The 21,550-nt window shown below is 46.7% G+C and overlaps 1 protein-coding gene across 1 annotated transcript in view; it reads right to left on the bottom strand.

The window, feature by feature from the left end:
- Positions 1-559: 559 nt before the first annotated feature.
- Positions 560-21,550, bottom strand: part of GAR1 (GAR1 ribonucleoprotein) — a 28,668-nt gene continuing 7,677 nt past the window's right edge. Inside the window, exons 3-7 of the mRNA XM_075336569.1 lie at positions 17,394-17,548; positions 7,299-7,358; positions 4,061-4,208; positions 2,894-2,980; positions 560-996 (exon numbers count right to left, since the gene is read on the bottom strand). Of these exons, the coding sequence (XP_075192684.1) occupies positions 986-996; positions 2,894-2,980; positions 4,061-4,208; positions 7,299-7,358; positions 17,394-17,548 (461 nt within the window). The 3' untranslated portion in view covers positions 560-985. The remainder of the gene's footprint in view (positions 997-2,893; positions 2,981-4,060; positions 4,209-7,298; positions 7,359-17,393; positions 17,549-21,550) is intronic.

The following is a 21,550-nucleotide window of genomic DNA, read 5'->3' on the forward strand; positions in this document are numbered from 1 at the left end:
AAGCCTACAACCTGTAGTAACCCTCAGTCCACTATTCCGCTGCATGACCAGCTCTGCCTCCAACTACCATATCCCCCTCAGTTCACTATAGTGCTGCAGAAACAGTTCTGCCCTCACCAACTGTATCCTCACCCATCCCCTGTAGACTGAGCCTTCACAGGCAGGGACCTCTCCTCCTGTACCAGTCTGTGCCTTGTATTGTTCATGATTATTGTACTTGATTTTTTTTTTACTTGTAAAGCGCCATGGAATAAATGGTGCTATAATAAATAAATAATAATGTTTACTATGTTGAAGATTCTACATTCTTTAGTTTTAGACAAAACTGGAAATAGCAACTCAAAGCTTTGCATTATATGACTTCCGTAGGACCCCGACTTTTGGCTCAGGGACTGTGTATGAATAGAGCCTTGGAGGAGTACAGGTATACAATCAATGTGTTACATTTGGAATAAATTAGGTCCCTTTCAGACTTGACAAAACAAAAATTATCTTCACGTTTAAAAAGTATTTAGTTATGTCAATCAATTTTCTTACCTATAATAAAAGGAGAAAAGTGAAACGTGGTAAAAAATTTATTTGCAAGTTCAAGTAATACAGATTTATATTTACAACATTTTTAGAACTTAAACAAAAAAATGTTTTTAGTTTTAATTAGTAAAGATTTTTTTTCCTTTTTTGTTTTTTACCACAATGCTTCTAAAATACCATTGTCCTGGGAAAAAAAAAAAAGTTTTAATAAAAATGACAATATGCCCAGTAAGGCGTATTGGGTAGTTAAAATGAATATGACAGACGTCCACAGTGTCCCTTACAGCTACAGAACATGTGTGCGGTAAGTATTGAGCGCCGCTCTTCTTTCAGGTGGTTATTGTATTATTAGTCCCATTTCAAAACCAAAATGTTGATCCTTTTTAATGGAGTCTTATCCAAGTGGAGAGCGAGCACTGAAGAAACCCAAACAATGCAGATGTCACTCGGCACATCACCGGCCTCCTTCATTAAGGAAGAAAAAAAAAAAAGTAATTAGTAGATAGGCAAATGAAACAACACATATATATTAGGACAAAATAATAGAATCTGACAGTGCATGTGTGTGTTGTAAAGAAGCAGCTTACTGTTCATAAATGCCATATGTCAAACAATGTTGGGGCAGTTTTAAAAGAAATTTCCATAGAAACAATGCAAGTAATAGAAATGCAGTTCTACCCATGTTTTTCACAGATTGAACACAAACCTATTATAGTTCATGGGGTTGTTATATCCATGTTTTGCTGACCCATCATCAGGAAAAGAAAAAAAGAAAAAACCTTTATATTTTTGATCCAATATGAGGAACAAACCACCTAACTCAAGTGGATGGCTCTGTGATATAAGAAAAGAAAAAGAATAGCACTTGGATGCCATCTATGTGTCACTTAAGTACGGTCCATTTATTACTGTTTAATCACCCCTAGGGCTGTGGTCATACAAGTGTATGAGAAATAATTAGATTTTCATTCATATTTATCAGGGTCTGTATTTTAAATTCAAGAGAGATAGAGAGATAGATGTGTGGCTGTAACCTTTTTTTGCTTTTCTATGTCATGAACAGATACACATCTGTTCACATGGAGTGCTGTCAGCCCTGTTTTTTTCTTGTGTTTTTTTTCTTGTTTCATATGGAACCATGTCCTTTAGACTGAATATGCACCCAATCCCAGGTGCTTTTATTATTTAGCAGTGGGTCAATCTTCAGCAAAACATGTAGGTTTTTTTTAAAGGGAACCTGTCACCACTTTTTTGGCGTATAAGCTGCGGCCACCACCACCAACGAGCTCTTATATACAGCATTCTAACATGCTATATATAAGAGCCCAGGCCGTTGAGAGAACATAAAAACACACTTTATAATACTTTCCTAACGGTAGCGCAGTTGGCCATATGGGAGTCTCCGTTCTCCGGTGCCGCCTCTTTTGGCCATCTTTATTCTTCTCTAGCCGCGGTGCACGACGCGTCCGACGTCATCCACACTCGCCGGCATTCAGGTCCTGAGCAGGGCAGATCAAAGTATTGTAGTGTGCCTGCGCAGGATTGGCGAGTGTGTATGACGTAGACTCGTCATGCACCCAGGCTTCAGAAAGAGGACGAAGATGGCTGAAAGAGGAGACGCCGACACCGGACAACGGAGACGCCCATATGGCCAACTGCGCGATCGTTAGGTAATTATCATAAAGTGTTTTTTATGTTCTCACAGCGGCCTGGGCTCTTGTATACAGCATTTTAACATGGTGTATAGAAGAGCCCGGTGGTGATGGCCGCAGCTTATAGGGTAAAAAAAAAGTGGTGACAGGTTCCCTTTAAAACCCAGTCAGAGGCAGAAAGGAAGAGGAGTAGGACCTAGTATAATAAGGTTGCCTTGACGTGGCTACTGGGCAGGTATGTAAAAATGGACATTTTTCATATGCTTAACATCTCGCAAAAAAAAACACACACACACACACACACACACACACACACACACACACACACACACACACACACACACAAAATAGATTTTTGAAGGTTAATAATGGCAATATCCATGAGTCAGGTTTAAAATAGATTGATCCACATGGAATCAGATCTGTTTTGTAAAATCCATAAACCTGAATGGGTGCGTCTCATCCGATATACTAAAGAGAATGGTTCACGCTCCGATTTTTTTCTATACAGACTGAGTGTTATCTGAACAGCCCTATTGAATAATATTGGTCAGTGTGTGCAGTCCGATTTTAACTCGGCCAGCACAGGTCCATATGATACACTCGTCTGAACCAGCCCCATCTCAGAAAGGCTTTGGCCAGTATTTGACCTTCAGTTAATGGAAAATATAAAGATAAGTATGCAAATCAGAAAGATCTCCCATACTAACCTCTGAAGCCACGGCCTCCACCACCTCCTCTACCTCCCCTGAAGCCACCACCTCCACCAAATCCACCACGTCCTCCCCTGAATCCTCCTAAGAGAAAAAGAAAAATCACCATATAAAAACAAAATACCAAGACTACATCCTCAATGTATGTTGTTTTTTTTCTATGTGCCAGAAAGAAGTAAAAACTCAGATTAATTAACCCCTCAAAAGGAGCTGTACACTAGTGGACAACCTTCTTCCAAAGAAGGGGAGAAAAAGAAAAATCACACTCAGCGCCTGCACCACTTCCTAGCAGTCAGCACTGCAGCCCCCACTGTGGACATCCAGCTGCTAATCGGCTGCAGTGGTCACTATGAAGGAGCAATGGCACTTTGGGACAAGAGTAACACTGCTTTTCTCTCACCACTGGGCCATTATGGGGTTTTCCAATAGTGGACAATACTTTAGTAGTGATGAGAGAGGACTAACATACTCTGGTCTTGTAACAAGCAGTTGGATGGGCGTGACTGGAATAAGTATAATGGAAGTCAATGGGGGGGCTCGAACATTTTTCCAGAATATATCATTGACTTCCATTATACTCTGGTATTTATTTTTTTTTCTCTCTATTATGTGCATTTTATTTTGTGATAGACCAAACTATATTTTTTATTTCTTTACTTTTAGCATAAGAAAATTTGGGGCAATTCAGATATTTCTATTTAAATGAAAATTAAAATATTTTAAATTGTCCAATTTTGTATGTTGTACTTTATTGTATTTAATTATTGTGTTATAAAATAAAAATATATATATTTTTTCATGGTGAGTCTTGAACATTTCTTTATATAAAGGTTATCTACAAAAAAAAACAGATGATTTTAAAAACTTTATTTTTAGACTCCTTAACCTATCATCCTTTCTGCAATGTATTGCAAATTGCAATATATAGTGTAAGCTAGAATCTCCTATAAAGTCCATCCCAGTGCTTCACATGGCTGGGCTTCACAGGAGTACCAAGCTGGTAGCCATGGGAACCTATCGGTACTCCCAGTTGCATCAGAAGTTTGTGAAAACGCAAAGTAAATGCCATTGTCAAACTGACAGTGGCATCTAAATGGTTAAACGGCATCAATAAGAGAGATTGAGACACAACCTCTATGAAGATACAAAAAGAGGCATACAAACCTCCACCTCCTCTGCCGAATCCACCTCTGCCGCCACCTCCTCGTCCACCTCTTCCACCACCACGTCCACCTCTTGGAGGGCCTTTCTCACCAGGTGGCCGAGGAAGGAACCTTTGTAGAGGTAACAGCTTTGCTGGGTCAATGTAGAACTGTGAGGATCAAGAAGAAAAAAAAAAGATTTAACATCACAAAAAAATATTACATATAAATTACATGGATTAATCAGTTTACAACCGAAAAAAAAGGTCACATAATTAAAAGGAACTCGAAGATTATATCTACAAAACATTCAACTATGTTTGTTTTAATTTCTCACCATCAAGATATTTGTCATAAGTTAATAGGAACATTGGAGGCAATTAAGGACTGGCCTAGCAACTTAATGAAGCGCTCGCTGCCATTCCTTACTCTGATTCATCAAGCCAGTTATTAAAACCAACATCTGACTCCCAGCGTGCCTCGCAAGTGTACATGTGTAGTGTAAATTTAGTTGCGTAAGTTAGCATTTTCATTTCATCCACGACACACTCATATTGGTGTAGCTGATCAGGACTGGTGTGTTAACACCAAATGTCTCCAGATTTTTGTTGAAGTGCGAAGTTGCATAAAAATATTGCGACTTAAGGTGTTTAAATGAATAGACCACATCGTTGCTTACAAAGCAAGTACAATCCTGGGGGTATAATATTCAGACACGGCAGATTTCTAACACTGAAAAATCCATTACATGCATCTTAATGGAGTGGATCATTGCTCTCTCCATTTAGATCAGGGGTGGGGAACCTTTTTTCTGCCGGGGGCCATTTGGAAATTTCTACCAACCTTCAGGGCGCACAAAATTATCAACTTGAAAATTACCCTAATATACTTGGTCAAACAATTAACTCACCCCTACACCCCTAGTGTGGTGACTGGAGCAGCCTCTCTGATGCGGCTGTGATATTGATCATGTTGCTTCTCACAACTGCTTTTCTAGGTTTGTCTCGGTCTGGAGCGCAGTCAACAGGATTGGTAAATCATATACATCACATAGGAGACACTGGAGTCCCATACATCACAGGAGGGGCTGGGGGCATATACACCTCACAGGAGGGGCTGGGGCTCGGACATCACTGGGGGGCACAGACAGCACTAGAGGGTCAGGGACAGGACTGGGGAACATGGCTAGGACTAGGGGTGGCGCACCGCGAGAGGCAGGAGGCTCCCAGCACCGCGAGAGGCATGTACAAAAGGTAGGTCGGTAAACCTGATGCTCCTCTTCTTCTGTGGGACTGGAGCACAGTGCATCTCATGCTTACCCCACCCATAAAGTACATCCTCAGCAGGCTAGCACAGACCAGCAGGATGAGGACCTAATGATATGCGCACCACACATTGTGATTTAAAAGGGTCGGCAACCGACAAGACCGAAGCTGCTGCCTGAGTACTGCGGTCACCAGGAATGTGCTCAAAAGCGTGAGAAATTCCTTACATGCCGCTAACCAGCAGTGACCTATGGAGTGTCATTCAGAGAACGTTCTCAGAACAAGCTCCATAGGAATCAATGGCCTTCATGGAACATTACTATTTGGATTATATCGTAACTCCCAGGATTTATTTAGAAGTAATAAATTGGTGAACGAGGGTGTGTGTGGGGGGGGGGGGGGAAGTCTATATTAAAATAAACTTTTACTTTACCTGTGCCTGTCTTTTTAAACGCTATACTTGCTGCATTAGTAATGGAACGGTCTGTGGCGCCTATCCATTACCAATCCCTGGCCTTGACGTCAGCTGTCAATTCACAGTGAACATCAACCCCAAAAGTATTATCCCGATTGCCAATGCACCAGGGCAATTGTAAGAGCCGGGTAAAGCACCAAAATTGGCACATCTAATGGATGCACCACTTCTGGGGTGACTGCAAGCTGCTATTTTTAGGCTGCGTAGGGCCAAATAATGGGGCATCAGAGTCTGATAATACCAACCCCCTCAGCTGTCTGCTTTACCTTGGCTGGTTATCAAAAATGTATTTAATAATTTAAAAAACTGTGTGGGATCCCCTCTATTTTCATAACCAATCAAGGTAAAGCAGACAGCTAATGGTTACAGCCTGCAGGTCAGTTTTACCTGGCTGGTCATCAAAAATAGGTGGGAGCCCATGTTTTTGTTTTTTTTTTTTTGTTTTTTTTTACTCTGTTTTAGATCCACATTTGCAGGGCAATTGCCCCCTTTTTGCTACCCACTTTCCCTTACTACCACCATTTTACAGCAAAGAAGTTCGGGTCCCCATTGACTTATATGAGATTCAGGGTCCAGAGTAAAGTTAAGTTTTCTTAAAATGTAAAAAGGTAGCCACACAGACAATAGGTACTGCTTAAGGGGTTATTCCCATCTGATATTGTTGGATAGGGCTTGTAAAAATAAGTATCTTTGCAGCTGTTCTTGCTTCCCCCCAAACCCCCATCCCCCCCAACAGCTCGTTGCCTAGATCGCCCACCTCTGCAGTCTAGCTTATAAGTAACACTGCACCCAAGCAATTCTGGTCAGCTAAAAAACAGCTTTTACAAGCTTCTTTATGAGGCAGCCTTGTCTGCAGCATCAGTAGCACAGGATGGCTAAAGCTGGCATCAGGAGCAAACTGTATTCTCCAGATATCAGGGCCATCCGCCGGGCATGGCTTACAACAGCTGAGCTGGCAACGAGCAATAAACAAAAAAAAAACAGAAAGAACTGACAGAAGGAAAATAGAAGGTCAGACTTAGAATGGTGTTCCAAACGTTATTCCTTATTTGTTAGCAGTTTTTCGTTTGTGAACCCTCCCCAACCACACCTATTGCCAATCCATATCATACGCATAAATAGCCTGGGTCTCAGCTTCCCATACACGGTAAGTTTTTTAACTGCATGAGAGGACACACACAAGCTAGGGACCCCAACGTAGAGAAATACTTTGGCGTAGTGTTGGGGCTCTATTGCATTGATCAATTCAGTAGCTAAATTTCTCTTTATTCATATGTTCATGGCAGTAATGCAGATTCCATTTTTCATATTTTCATTCTTACATATAGCTATTGGATTTTTCATGTCAGTATTCACACAGCAGTATCTGCTATTACATGTATTCCCCTTACATAGTCACTGGTGTGCATACCTTATCTCTATATAGGAAAATAGAAGGTAAACTGCAAACTTGTGTAACCCATCACAGTAACAGTTTCTTCCTATGCCTTTAACATGAAAAAAAGCCTTTAAGCACTTACCTTCTGTAATTTCTTAAAAGATGACGCTTTCATATTTTCAGAAAGTTTAATAGAAAAGTACTAGTTTACGTCATTAAGGAATTTAAATAATAGGCACAATAAAAATGATTACCACCTCTTAGAAAATCTCACAGGGAACGGTGGAAGACATCTTGCTGTGAAATTATATTATAGATCAAGATATACGAGGGGCTGCTGATAAGTCTTTAGCTTTACACAGAAAGCAACGAGATTGATGATAAAACTTTACATTTACTCCACATACTCTTCACTGATGTCAACACACTTCTTACATCGGTATTCCAAGTTCTGTAAGCCTAACAAAAAGAAGGATTTGGGGTGAGCCTCAACCCGGGCATCCGTAGCAGCCATGGCATCAGAAATGGTGTGAAATTTGGTACCATTGAGGTGTTTCTTCAGGTTTGGAAACAGAGGATAGTGGGAGCTATATATGGTGAATAAGGTGGGTGGTCAACCAGCTGGAAGCCCAGCTCTGCCAGTTTTGCTGTGGTAGCCTGTGCAGTGTGAGCGGAGGCGTTGTCTTACAGCAATAAGATTCCTTTGGACAGCCTGCCGCGCCTTTTGGCCTTCAGAGTTGCCTTCCATTAGTCCAAAAGTTCAATGTAATACCTTGCATTGATGGTGAAACCCTTTTGAAGGTAGTCCACTAGCAGCTCGCCCTCCTTATCCCAGAACATAGATGTCATCACCTTAGTGGCTGATTTTTGCACCCTAAACTTATTTGGATGAGGAGAACCACTGTGCCTCCACTCTTGACTGCTCCTTGTTTTCAGGGTCATACAAATAAATCCAGGTCTCTTCCATAGTGACCAGTCGATCCAGGAAGTTCATATTAATCCAGAAACGCTGACAAATGGACCGGGAAGTTTTCACTCGCATGCTTGTCTGACCTGTTGTCAAACATTTGGGGACCCACTTTGCAGATAGCTTCCTCATGTCCAAATGTTCATGGATAATGAAAAACACGTTCACGGGTAATCCCCATGATGTCTGCTATTGCTTTAGCTGAAATTCGTTGATCTGCCAGTATGAGGTTGTGCACAGCATCGACAATCTCCAAAACAACAACCACTCGGTCGTCGTCCAGTATGTTCCTCATCATTGGTGCTGTAGTGGCCCGTTTTAAATTTGCCAACCCAGTTCTTAATTGTGGAATGTGAAGGGCATCGATCCCCCAATGTCTGCGACATATCACCTTGAATATCCTTCGTGGACTTTCTGTGCAGAAACAAGAATTTTATCACTCCTCTGCTCTCAGGTGCTGTGAATATCACATTAGACTCCACCATTTTGTATTCCCGCGCGCGTAGAACACTGTTGCCATAAGCAACAAGCATAACATTTTGAAAACATATATTAGACACATAAGGCTTTCATGTGATGTAACATTCTTTACCATAGAAACAAAAAAAGATCAAAGCCAAAGACTCAGCCCCTCAGAATTATTATGACGTTTCAGAAACTTCCTTCCACATTTTGCAAAAAGCCTACATAACTTTCAGAGCATGATGCAGATCACCACAACATGCTCCATTCTGCACTAGATTGCTTCTATTCTAAAGCAAAGGGGGAATCTTACCGGCAAATTCACATATTACAAATGTAGATTTTGCTAAGGATTTAAACCATATCCACAGTGGCAAAACACATGGCATGTGGACAGTACGTGGCCTTAGTGCTCTGCCTCAAGAACAGGTAAACTGCATAATCAGCAAATAAACCTAAAAGGAATTCATCTTAGAGGACTACACTAAGAATTACTTTTGTAGTCGAGCTAAAACTGAATCTTAGATGACACCATCATAATCTCAGAAAAACAACATTTAAAGGGAATCTGTCATCAGGTTATTCTCCCCCATCTGAGAACAGCATGATGTAAGGGCAGAGACCTTAATTCCAGGGATATATCACTTAGGCTATGTGCGCACTGGAAAGAAGGGAATTTTGTTTACTTACCGTAAATTCCTTTTCTTCTAGCTCCAATTGGGAGACCCAGACAATTGGGTGTATAGCTACTGCCTCCGGAGGCCACACAAAGTACTACACTAAAAAGTGTAAGGCCCCTCCCCTTCTGGCTATACACCCCCCCGTGGGATCACGGGCTCCTCAGTTTTAGTGCAAAAGCAAGAAGGAGGAAAGCCAATAACTGTTTTAAATACAAATTCAACCCGAGAAACAACCTCGGAGAACTGAACTGTTCAACATGAACAACATGTGCACCCGAAAAAAACAAACTTCCTAAGAAAACAGGGCGGGTGCTGGGTCTCCCAATTGGAGCTAGAAGAAAAGGAATTTACGGTAAGTAGACAAAATTCCCTTCTTCTTTGTCGCTCCTAATTGGGAGACCCAGACAATTGGGACGTCCAAAAGCAGTCCCTGGGTGGGTAAAAGAATACCTCGTGATAGGGCCGTCAAACAGCCCTTTCCTACAGGTGAGCCACCGCCGCCTGAAGGACTCGTCTACCTAGGCCGGCATCCGCCGAAGCGTAGGTATGCACCTGATAATGCTTGGTAAAAGTGTGCAGACTCGACCAGGTAGCCGCCTGGCACACCTGCTGAGCCGTAGCCTGGTGCCGTAATGCCCAGGACGCACCCACGGCTCTGGTAGAATGGGCCTTCAGTCCTGATGGAATCGGAAGCCCAGCAGAACGGTAGGTGTGAAGAATTGGTTCCTTGATCCAACGCGCAAGGGTGGATTTGGAAGCTTGCGACCCTTTACGCTGACCAGCGACAAGGACAAAGAGTGCATCCGAGCGGCGCAGAGGCGCCGTGCGGGAAATGTAGATCCTGAGTGCTCTCACCAGATCCAATAAATGCAAACCTTTTTCAAATTGGTGAACTGGATGCGGACACAAAGACGGTAAAGTGATATCTTGATTGAGATGAAAGGAAGATACCACCTTGGGAAGAAATTCTGGAATTGGACGCAGAACTACCTTGTCCTGGTGAAACACCAGGAATGGAGATCTGCATGATAACGCCGCCAGCTCGGACACTCTCCGAAGAGACGTGACCGCCACTAGAAAGGCCACTTTCTGTGAAAGACGAGAAAGGGAAACCTCCTTCATAGGCTCGAAAGGCGGCTTTTGGAGAGCAATTAGAACCTTGTTCAGGTCCCAGGGCTCCAACGGCCGCTTGTAAGGGGGGACGATATGACAAACCCCTTGCAAACCCCTTGCAGGAACGTGCGTACCTGAGGAAGTCGCGCCAGGCGTTTCTGAAAAAATACGGATAGCGCGGAGACTTGACCCTTAAGGGAGCCAAGCGACAAACCTTTTTCCAACCCAGACTGCAGGAAGGAAAGAAAAGTAGGCAATGCAAAAGGCCAGGGAGAAACTCCCTGAGCAGAGCACCAAGATAGGAATATCCTCCACGTCCTGTGGTAGATCTTGGCGGAGGATGGCTTCCTAGCCTGTCTCATGGTGGCAACCACTTCATGAGATAAACCTGAGGCCGCTAGGATCCAGGACTCAATGGCCACACAGTCAGGTTCAGGGCCGCAGAATTCAGATGGAAAAACGGCCCTTGAGACAGCAAGTCTGGACGGTCTGGTAGTGCCCACGGATGGCCTACCGTGAGGTGCCACAGATCCGGGTACCACGACCTCCTTGGCCAGTCTGGAGCGACGAGAATGGCGCGGCGGCAGTCGGACCTGATTTTGCGGAGCACTCTGGGCAACAATGCCAGAGGTGGGAACACATACGGTAGCCGGAACTGCGACCAATCTTGAACTAAGGCGTCTGCCGCCAGAGCTCGGTGATCGTGAGACCGTGCCATGAAAACCGGGACCTTGTTGTTGTGCCGTGACGCCATCAGGTCGACGTCCGGCATCCCCCAGCGGCGACAGATCTCCTGAAACACGTCCGGGTGAAGAGACCATTCCCCTGCGTCCATGCCCTGGCGACTGAGAAAGTCTGCTTCCCAGTTTTCTACGCCTGGGATGTGAACTGCGGATATGGTGGATGCCGTGTCTTCCACCCACGTCAGAATCCGCCGGACTTCCTGGAAGGCTTGCCGACTGCGTGTTCCCCCTTGGTGGTTGATGTATGCCACCACTGTGGAGTTGTCCGACTGAATTCGGATCTGCTTGCCTTCCAGCCACTGTTGGAAGGCTTGTAGGGCAAGATAGACTGCTCTGATCTCCAGAACATTGATCTGAAGGGTGGACTCTTTCCGAGTCCACGTACCTTGAGCCCTGTGGTGGAGAAACACTGCTCCCCACCCTGATAGACTCGCATCTGTCGTGACCACCGCCCAGGATGGGGGTAGGAACGACTTTCCTTTTGACAATGAGGTGGGAAGAAGCCACCACCGGAGAGATTCCTTGGCTGCCTGAGAGAGGGAGACCTCCCTGTCGAGGGACGTCGACTTCCCGTCCCATTGGCGGAGAATGTCCCATTGTAGTGGACGCAGATGAAACTGCGCAAAAGGAACTGCTTCCATTGCTGCTACCATCTTCCCTAGGAAGTGCATGAGGCGCCTCAAGGGGTGCGACTGGCCCTGAAGGAGAGATTGCACCCCTATCTGTAGCGAGCACTGTTTGTCCAGTGGAAGTTTCACTATCGCTGAGAGAGTATGAAACTCCATGCCAAGATATGTTAGTGATTGGGTCGGGGTTAGATTTGACTTTGAAAAGTTGATAATCCACCCGAAACTCTGGAGAGTCTTCAGTGCCACGTTCAGGCTGTGTTGGCATGCCTCTTGAGAGGGTGCCTTGATAAGTAGATCGTCCAAATACGGGATCACGGAGTGACCTTGCGAGTGCAGGACTGCTACTACTGCTGCCATGACCTTGGTGAAGACCCGAGGGGCTGGTGCCAGCCCGAAAGGTAGAGCTACGAACTGCAGGTGTTCGCTTCCTATAACGAAGCGTAGAAAACGCTGATGCTCTGGCGCAATTGGCACGTGGAGATAAGCATCCTTGATGTCTATTGATGCTAGGAAATCTCCTTGAGACATTGAGGCGATAACGGAGCGGAGAGATTCCATCCGGAACCTCCTGGTTTTTACGTGTTTGTTGAGCAGCTTTAGATCCAGGACGGGACGGAATGACCCGTCTTTCTTTGGCACCACAAACAAATTGGAGTAAAAACCGTGACCTTGTTCCTGAAGAGGAACAGAAGTCACCACTCCTTCCGCCTTTAGAGCGGACACCGCTTGTAGCAGAGCATCGGCTCGGTCGGGCGGTGGGGAAGTTCTGAAGAAGCGAGTTGGAGGACGAGAGCTGAACTCTATCCTGTACCCGTGAGACAGAATGTCTCTCACCCAACGGTCTTTGACCTGTGACAGCCAAATGTCGCCAAAGCGGGAGAGCCTGCCACCGACCAAGGATGCGGAGAGAGGAGGCTGAGAGTCATGAGGAAGCCGTCTTGGTAACGGTTCTTCCGGCTGGCTTTTTTGGGCGTGATTGAGTCCGCCAAGAATCTGAGCCCCTCTGATCCTTTTGAGTCCTTTTGGACGAGTAGAATTGGGACCTGCCTGAGCCTCGAAAGGACCGAAAACCAGACTGTCCCCTCCTCTGTTGGGGTTTGTTTTGTCTGGGCTGAGGTAAGGATGAATCCTTACCCTTGGAGTGTTTAATGATTTCATCCAAACGCTCACCAAACAATCGGTCACGAGAAAAAGGCAAACTGGTTAAGCACTTCTTGGAAGAAGAATCTGCCTTCCATTCTCTCAACCACAGGGCTCTGCGTAAAACCACAGAGTTGGCTGACGCCACCGCCATACGGCTCGTAGAGTCTAGGACAGCATTAATCGCGTAAGACGCGAATGCAGACATTTGAGAGGTCAAGGGTGCCACCTGTGGAGCAGATGTACGTGTGACCGTGTCGACCTGTGTAAGGGCAGCTGAAATAGCTTGGAGTGCCCATACGGCTGCGAATGCTGGCGCCAACGACGCTCCAATCGCTTCATAGATGGATTTTAACCAGAGCTCCATCTGTCTGTCAGTGGCATCTTTAAGTGCCGCCCCATCTTCCACTGCAACTAGAGATCTGGCTGCAAGCCTGGAGATTGGAGGGTCCACCTTGGGACACTGTGTCCAGCCCTTGACCACGTCAGGGGGAAAAGGATAGCGTGTATCTTTAAGCCGTTTGGAAAAACGCTTATCTGGATAAGCGTGGTGTTTCTGGATTGCGTTTCTAAAGTCAGAGTGGTCCAGAAAAGTGCTGAATTTACGCTTGGGATACCTGAAATGGAATTTCTCCTGCTGTGAAGCTGCCTCCTCCGCAAGAGGAGCTGGTGGAGAAATATCTAACATCTTATTGATGGACGCTATAAGATCATTCACTATGGCGTCACCATCCGGGGTATCTAGATTGAGAGCGGCCCCAGCATCAGACTCCTGATCAGTTACATCCGCCTCATCACACAGAGAGTCGTCCCGCTGGGACCCTGACCAGTGTGATGAAGTTGAGGGTCGCTCATAGCGAGCCCGCTTAGGTTGTCTGGGACTGTCGTCCGAGTCAGAGCCGTCACCCTGGGGTGCATGTGACACCCCCGGAGCTAGGAAGTGGTCCAGCTGAGGGGGACAAGGTGGCAATGAATCAACAGTGCCCATGGTCTGAGTTACTGGTCTAGACTGCAATGTTTCAAGAATTTTAGACATAGTCATAGACAATCTGTCAGCAAAAGCTGCAAACTCCGTCCCTGTCACCTGGACAGCATTTACAGGTGGTTCTCCCTGGGTCACCTCTAGCAGCGGCCCCGGCTGAGCAATTGCCACAGGGGCCGAGCACTGCACACAATGGGGGTCAGTGGAACCTGCCGGTAGAGTAGCCCCACATGCGGTACAAGCAGCATATAAAGTCCGTGCCTTGGCACTTTTGCTTTTTGCGGACGACATGCTGTTGTCTCCTTGAGAAATCTAAGGAGGGTATATAGCAGAAAATCACCAGCGACTGTACAGTGCAAAGTATTGCCAGCACAAAATACAAAGTACACTATGGCACAAGTGGGGGAGAGCCCTTGAGGGCTGCTTACCGCCCGCTGAAAAGCGGGTGTGAGGTCGTAGAATCCCTTGTCTGAGTCTCCCCGTCTCCCCTCTGCAGCTCAGCGTGCAGGCAGGAATGGCTGCCGGCGTCCTGTGAAGAGGGGCGGACCGTGGGCGTCACAAACAAAAGTGCGGGAAACTGCGTCCCACTGTGCCTAGTGTGAGGGCTGGAGTATGTAAAACAGACTCCAGCTCTTAGCGCTGCTGGTCTGTACAGCGTCCCGCCCTCCTCCTGACTGGCAGGTCTGGGGGCGGGAACGATACGAACCAGGCCGCAAAAGCCGGGGACTGTAGTAATCTAGCGCGGCCGTCATATATGCACGGCCAGCGCGGAAGTCCCCGGCGCACCACAAATCCCAGCCGCGACGCAGTAAAAACTGACCCCCGCGGCCGGATCGGCCGATCGTACTAAGTCACCTCACTCAGCAGAGCTGTAGTGAGTAACGGCACAAGCGCAGCAGCGCTGTTTACCCCGGCGCACTAACACACCCAGCAATGCTGCAGTGTGCGTGCGATAAGCACGGGGACACGGAGTACCTTGATGGAGCAGGGTCCTGTCCCTGAGGAAACTCCGCTCCGTATCCAGCAGATCCTCCAGGGGCTGTGGATGGAGCACGGCCTCAGTGCCCGGAGACCGGTAAAGTCCCACTTCACCCAGAGCCCTAATGGGGATGGGGAAGGAATCAGCATGTGGGCTCCAGCCTCCGTACCCGCAATGGGTACCTCAACCTTAAACACCGCCGACAGAAAGTGGGGTGAGAAGGGAGCATGCTGGGGGCCCTCGTATGGGCCCTCTTTTCTTCCATCCGACATAGTCAGCAGCTGCTGCTGACTAAACAGTGGAGCTATGCGTGGATGTCTGGCCTCCTTCGCACAAAGCATAAAACTGAGGAGCCCGTGATCCCACGGGGGGGTGTATAGCCAGAAGGGGAGGGGCCTTACACTTTTAAGTGTAGTACTTTGTGTGGCCTCCGGAGGCAGTAGCTATACACCCAATTGTCTGGGTCTCCCAATTAGGAGCGACAAAGAAATTGAATTTTCTCAAGAAAATTCCGCAAGTATTCAAAGATTACCGCACCCGCGGTAAAAAACCGCGGCAAACCGCACCAGACAACCGCATGCGGTTTGCTGCGGTTTTACCGCGGTATTGCCACAGTTTTGCCACGTGCGGGTTGGTATGTGCTTTATTGCATTCAATGCAATAAAGCACATTGAAAAAAAAAGTCATTTCATTCTGAGAGAGAAATAGACAGATAGACAGAGGGACAGATAGACAGAGGGACAGATAGACAGAGGGACAGATAGACAGAGGGACAGATAGACAGAGGGACAGATAGACAGAGGGACAGATAGACAGAGGGACAGATAGAGGGATAGATAGAGTCCCTGTGAGCACACGCTGCATTTCTCACGGTCGGTAGTGAGTTCACATTACCGGCCGTGGGAAATGCCCTGGAGTTACCTCTGCTGTCTCGCTGCGAGGCTGCATTCAGCAGTGTCTGTGTCAGTCGCGGCTGGATGCAAGCCTCGCAGGACGCCGGAGCTGTGGATTATGCTGGAGCTTTGTTTCGGGAGGGGTTAATAAAAGGGTTAAAGAGGCTTGTTTGTGTTTTATTTAAAATAAAGGATTTTTCGGTGTGTGTTTTTTCACTTTACTTACGGGTTGATCATGTCAGCTGTCTCATAGACGCTGCCATGATCAAGCCTGGAGTTAGTGGCGGCGATCCGCCACCATTAACTCCTAGTATTACCCTGACTGCCACTGCTACACGGCTGCAGGAAGAGCCGGGGACACTCCGGTACTGCCGCATAATGCATGCGACAGTGCCGGGGCAGCTGCGGCTGATATTCTCGGCTGCGGGAGGGGGAGTGAGGCGGGGAACATTAACCCTGCCCCTCTCCCTCCCCAGCCTGAGAATACCGGGCCTCCGCTGTGTGCTAACCTCGGCTGGACGGTAAATATACAGCGGAGCCCACGTGTTTTGTTTTCTATATTTCCGTTTGCTTTCTATGTGTGTTCTATGTGTCTGTGTTCTATGTCTGTGATGTCTGTGTGTGTGTGATCTGTGTGTGTTTACTCTCTGCTCTGCTTCCTCTTCCTGTAATGACATCACTTCCCTGCAAAACCGCAGGCAAGCGATGTATATTACCAGAGGTAAACCGCGAAATACCGCTGGGAATAACGCAGGAAAACGCAGTGAACCGCACAGAATTTGCTGCCTGCGTTATTCCCTGCGGGATTTCACGATTACATTGGAGTCAATGGAGTGAAATCCCGCAGCGATATGAGGAAAAGAATTGACATGCAATTGTTTTTGCTGCGGGAATCCCGCAGCAAAACATGCAGCTGTCAAAATCCGCCTAGTGCGCATAGGATTTTTTTTTCCCATAGGTTTTGCTGGTGATTCACTGCAGAGATGTTATGAACATTTTCTGCAGCGAAACATGCAAAAAATCCGCAGAAAATCCGCGGCAAAATCCGGTAAGTGCGCACATAGCCTAACTGGGCTGCTCGCCAGTTTTGATTAAATCACTTTTTTCCTGCAGCAGAACTACCACTTCTCTGAATCCAGAGCTCTATATAACCCCGTGGTGTAAGTGGGGTTACACAGAGCTCATGAATATAGAGGACTAATGGCAGCAGGTATACTAGTTTTCTAGTGATAAGATCACTGTTTATCAGCAGGAGATTATCAAAATTACAACAAGCAATCCAGTGACATCACTAGAATCAGGGTTTCTTCCCCTACATTATGCTGTTCAATTATTAGTTTGCAAAAATCTGATGACAGATTCCTTTTTAAGCCATTATATACATTAGCATTTATATAATGGGAAGATTGGTGATGACTTATGAATAATTTAAACTGAGAACTTTGAGGTCAAACGTTCAGTATAGAAGAAAGTAATCTTTTCCAATACATTGTTACGATCTCAGCTTGCTTGATTCCAGGCTATAAGAAATGTTACTAGTCACATATTGGAAGCTTGAAACTATAATAGACGAAAGAGGGGACAGTATAATCTGGTCACATCATTCCACACCATTTTAAGAATGTGGAAAAGAAGTTTAGGAAGGATACAAAGTCTCGTAACTGGCCAAATATTTCATCCACTTTTCCAATCTGTTCTTTATTTTCCAGGTATATCGGAGCATTGAAGTACGGTACTTTGCTTTCTTCTGTGATACACTTACACACCACATCATCTTCACATGGATGCATGAACTCGCCAACCTCTGCAACATTAACAGAAATGCAGCTTATTAGTGTGACGTTACATAAAGCGTTCAGGAGCGGAGGACCAGCATCTGGACAATTACTGCTAAAGGAGGCTGAACAACCTGTCTATGGAGGCCAATATACCAGTCACAAGGGAGTGATAAGGATTTAACCTTATTCCGACATTTAATACATGGACAATAGCTTATTTAAATCACTGGGTTGTTTTAGGTTTGTTTTTTTTCCCACAAAAGGTATAACACAAGTTGTCTTCCAGAACCTTCCAACACCACTCCGTACTGCAGAGCTGTGCCACTACAGAACCAATGAGTGTATTTACAGGGGTATTACCATCTCCAAGACCCTAATCCGATATGTAGTAGGTGTAATAAAAATATTAACAAACACCTCCAGTTAGAGATGTAGTATAGTTCTCCTGATATAGCCATGTCTCTTACCTCATGTGCAGGGCATTACAGTAGCCCAAGTATCCATGGTTACATCCACTAGCATCTAGCCGTCACTCTATGAGTGGATGTAAACATGGATACCCAAGCTGAAATTCCCTGTATATGAGGTAAAAAGACTCAGAAAATCAGGAGAACTATACTATATTTCTAATTGGAGGCATTTGCTGATATTGTTACACTTACTACATATTGAGATGGTATATTGGAGATGGGAATAGCCTTTAAGCAATTCAATTGCACTATTCTATCAGCAAAATAGAAATATACCGCTATACACTGGGCATGAGGCAGCCAAAAGGGGCACTTTTGGCGTCCTTGAGCTGAATAGGGGCCTATGGATCTGTACAAGTCAGGTGCTTTCCCAGTACATACACGAATTGTACACTGGCTCTACCAGCCACAGTATAAATCTGATCAGCTGTTTATTCTAGCCAGTTACAGGCATTTTACCAACAAAAAGTGGTGTCCCGTGGGGTTTTCTAGATTGTAACATTACCAGTGTCACTACTACTCACAAGGAAATATAAAAGCACCAGAATATTTAATATTATTATTATTTATTATTATAGCGCCATTTATTCCATGGCATGTCACCATCCAAAGCTTGTCGTCACTGCCTCTTGGGAAATGGTTCTTTATCTAATAGTATTAGGGCATTCCCATTATACATTTCTATACAGGTCACATGTAAAATCCCTTGGGGATGCTGCCGTCTTTACAGGCTCTCCTGTATATAAGCCCTCCAAATATTGCTTCACCTCCCACCTTATTTCCCCAGCCAAATTTTTGATACCCTTCTAATGGATGCAAACTACTCCCCCCTCAACCCTGTGGAAAGAAAAGAAGGATTTTTGTGTACTCACCGTAAAATCTCTTTCTCTAAGTCTTCATTGGGGGACACAGGACCATGGGTTATGCTGCTGTCACTAGGAGGCTGACACTAAGTAAACAGAAAAAGTTAGCTCCTCCCCAGCAGTATAACCCCTGAGCCGGAGGCGGGCTCAATCAGTTTAGTGCACAAGCAGTAGGAGGAGAATCAAACCATTCTGGATAATACAGATAAAAACTATAAATAATAGTCGTGTGACCAGTGGCCTGGGGAAATAGCCACTGAGGTAACCGACAGGTAATATATATAACAAATAACACAAGCAGGGTGGGTGCTGTGTCCCCCAATGAAGACTCAGAGAAAGAGATTTTACGGTGAGTACACAAAAATCCTTCTTTCTCTATCGTTTCATTGGGGGACACAGGACCATGGGACGTCCAAAAGCAGTCCCTGGGTGGGAAGAAATACCATCACCGGAGATAGGAAGGCAACCGCTTCCCCGTCGGGCTTGCGCCAGACTTACAAGCCCTTACGTTGTTACAGGTGTGTCACTGCCACCCGCAAACCCTACTCCAAGGCTGGCCGATGCCGAAGCTTGGGTGTGAGCCTGGTAGAAACTAGTAAAGGTATGCCGACTAGATCGGGTGGCGGCCCAGGGAACCTGGACGGTCGACATCTGGAGTCCAATCGTCCAAGGGGGTACCCCTTGCTCGGTAGACCGCGGCGGAAGTCCGCCCTTCATGCGATAGTCTTCACATATGGAGTAATGGATCCATGTGAAAAATCTGGCCCCTGGCGCCGAAGGTGGACTGGTTGTCGGTGTAACCGAACCGGGTGTCCTGCAGACATGTAAGACTGAGGGCTCATACCAGTTCTGGAACGAACTAGGCCCCTTTCCGGCTGAGAGAGGAGACTAGAACCGAAAACCGAATACTAAACACCTCTTCTGGAAGGAAACAGCGAGCTGCCTTGGACAGAAACGAAGAGTTCTGGCCGGAGCCTCCCCTTGTCCTGCTGGAGGCGCTGGAAAACAAAAAGGGGGGGAAGAACAACAAGAGAGCTGTCCGCCCTGATGCTGTCTGTAACAACGAGATGGCCACGAGGAGCCCACCTAACAAAAACAGGTGGAGCCGGGAAAAAAGGGGGTACCTTGAACGAACCCCCCACTGGAAAAAAGAACCCACGTTCTTAGGGAACGATGAAACAGCCGAGCCAGATGAACGCTTCTCTGAGCGAAGGCTCTGATTGGAGGACGGAAGTGAAAAGACTCCGAAAAAAATCGAAGCGAAACGGGCCGACACCTGGCCGATACAGGGACGCGCGAGAGGGCCGCATTCGGATCTGACTGGAAGAATGCCAGCAAAAAGGAGGGAAGATGTGGTCCTCACCCACCGGGGGAGCTCTTTCCTAGTGGAAATAGATCCTGGAGGAAACTGGATTCCCGGCCTTCAACGTTGTCTGTAATCCTCTTGTCAACAGACCTGACCGAGGCAGTACCCGGGATCCACTGGTGAGGCCGTCGAACTTGGGACCTTTGAGTCCTGGTAGAGGAGAGGGGCCCCGACACGGAGAACTTGGCGGTCGGGAAGGAGCCCCGGGGCCTCCGTGAGGAGTTGAGTAGGCTATGCGAACTATGCTCGCCTGGGTCACTCCAGAGGCATCGTTGCCTTGGTCCATCCTGAGAACCCTCGAGACCATGGGAAGCTGCGGGAAGATGCAGGAGAACCTGAACAGGCTACTGACCGGTCGAGGGTGTCGTCACCTAGTCCAGAGCAGGTGGTACACTCGAAGCACTATTGACTTGAAAATTGGAACGGGAGAACAATAAGTCCACGACTGGAGGTCTTCCCTCGCCCGTGAACTGACTGGTGACTTCCCTGTTGAGGAGCCCTTTCCCCAAGGGAGGTCTTTCCTACCGAAAAAATCGGCCGTCCAAAACGTCCATGCCGGGGATGGACTGCCAAGATTAGCGAGTTAATGGACCCGTCCCAGGGCAAAATCCTCTTGGCCTCTTCCTTTGCCATGACACTCTCTGCGTCTACCTGGCGGATGATGCACGTCACCGCTGTGGCATGGTCCGACTGGAACCTGACTGGGCAAGGCCCGACCCAGAGAAGAATTGTAGCCGTGCTAACCGGATGACTCTGGCTTCCGGAATGTTGAAGGGAAAACAACGCTCTAGGGCTGTCCCTCGGGACCGTGCCGAGGAAAAAGTGGGGGTAGCATACCCTAGCACGGGAAACTGGTGACGGTTGATAATATCCTCCAGCGGAGGGAAGGGAAGCTTCTCAAGGGACGATTTCGAAGACTGGTCCGCTATGAGAAGATTGGCGGATCAACCGTGAAGACGGAACCCTCTTTGTCTCCGATCTTCAGTGTGATCCACTGGAGAGAAAAGGATGAAATCTGGTACGTGCACCGTCACCATCACCTGCACAGACTGCCGAGGGCTCGCATAGCCAAAACGGGAGCGGGTGGCAAGGGTACGCGGGACTCTGTGCCAGGAAGGAAACTATTCCTGCGTGAGGAGTAGCTACCCCTGACCGGGCTCGAAAAAACCGTGCCTAAGGGATGATGGACCGAGCCGGGGTCTGGGAGGACTCGTTCCGGTATCTCAGCTACCCTAGTAGCGGAAAGTGAATATGACGGTCTAAACCTCAAGCAAGGAATCTTGAAGGGAGAACCCTGGGCCTCCCGGCCGTACGTGGGCGTAGAGAACC

The sequence above is a fragment of the Anomaloglossus baeobatrachus genome, chromosome 1, assembly GCF_048569485.1.
Source record: "Anomaloglossus baeobatrachus isolate aAnoBae1 chromosome 1, aAnoBae1.hap1, whole genome shotgun sequence".
NCBI lineage: Eukaryota > Metazoa > Chordata > Amphibia > Anura > Aromobatidae > Anomaloglossus > Anomaloglossus baeobatrachus.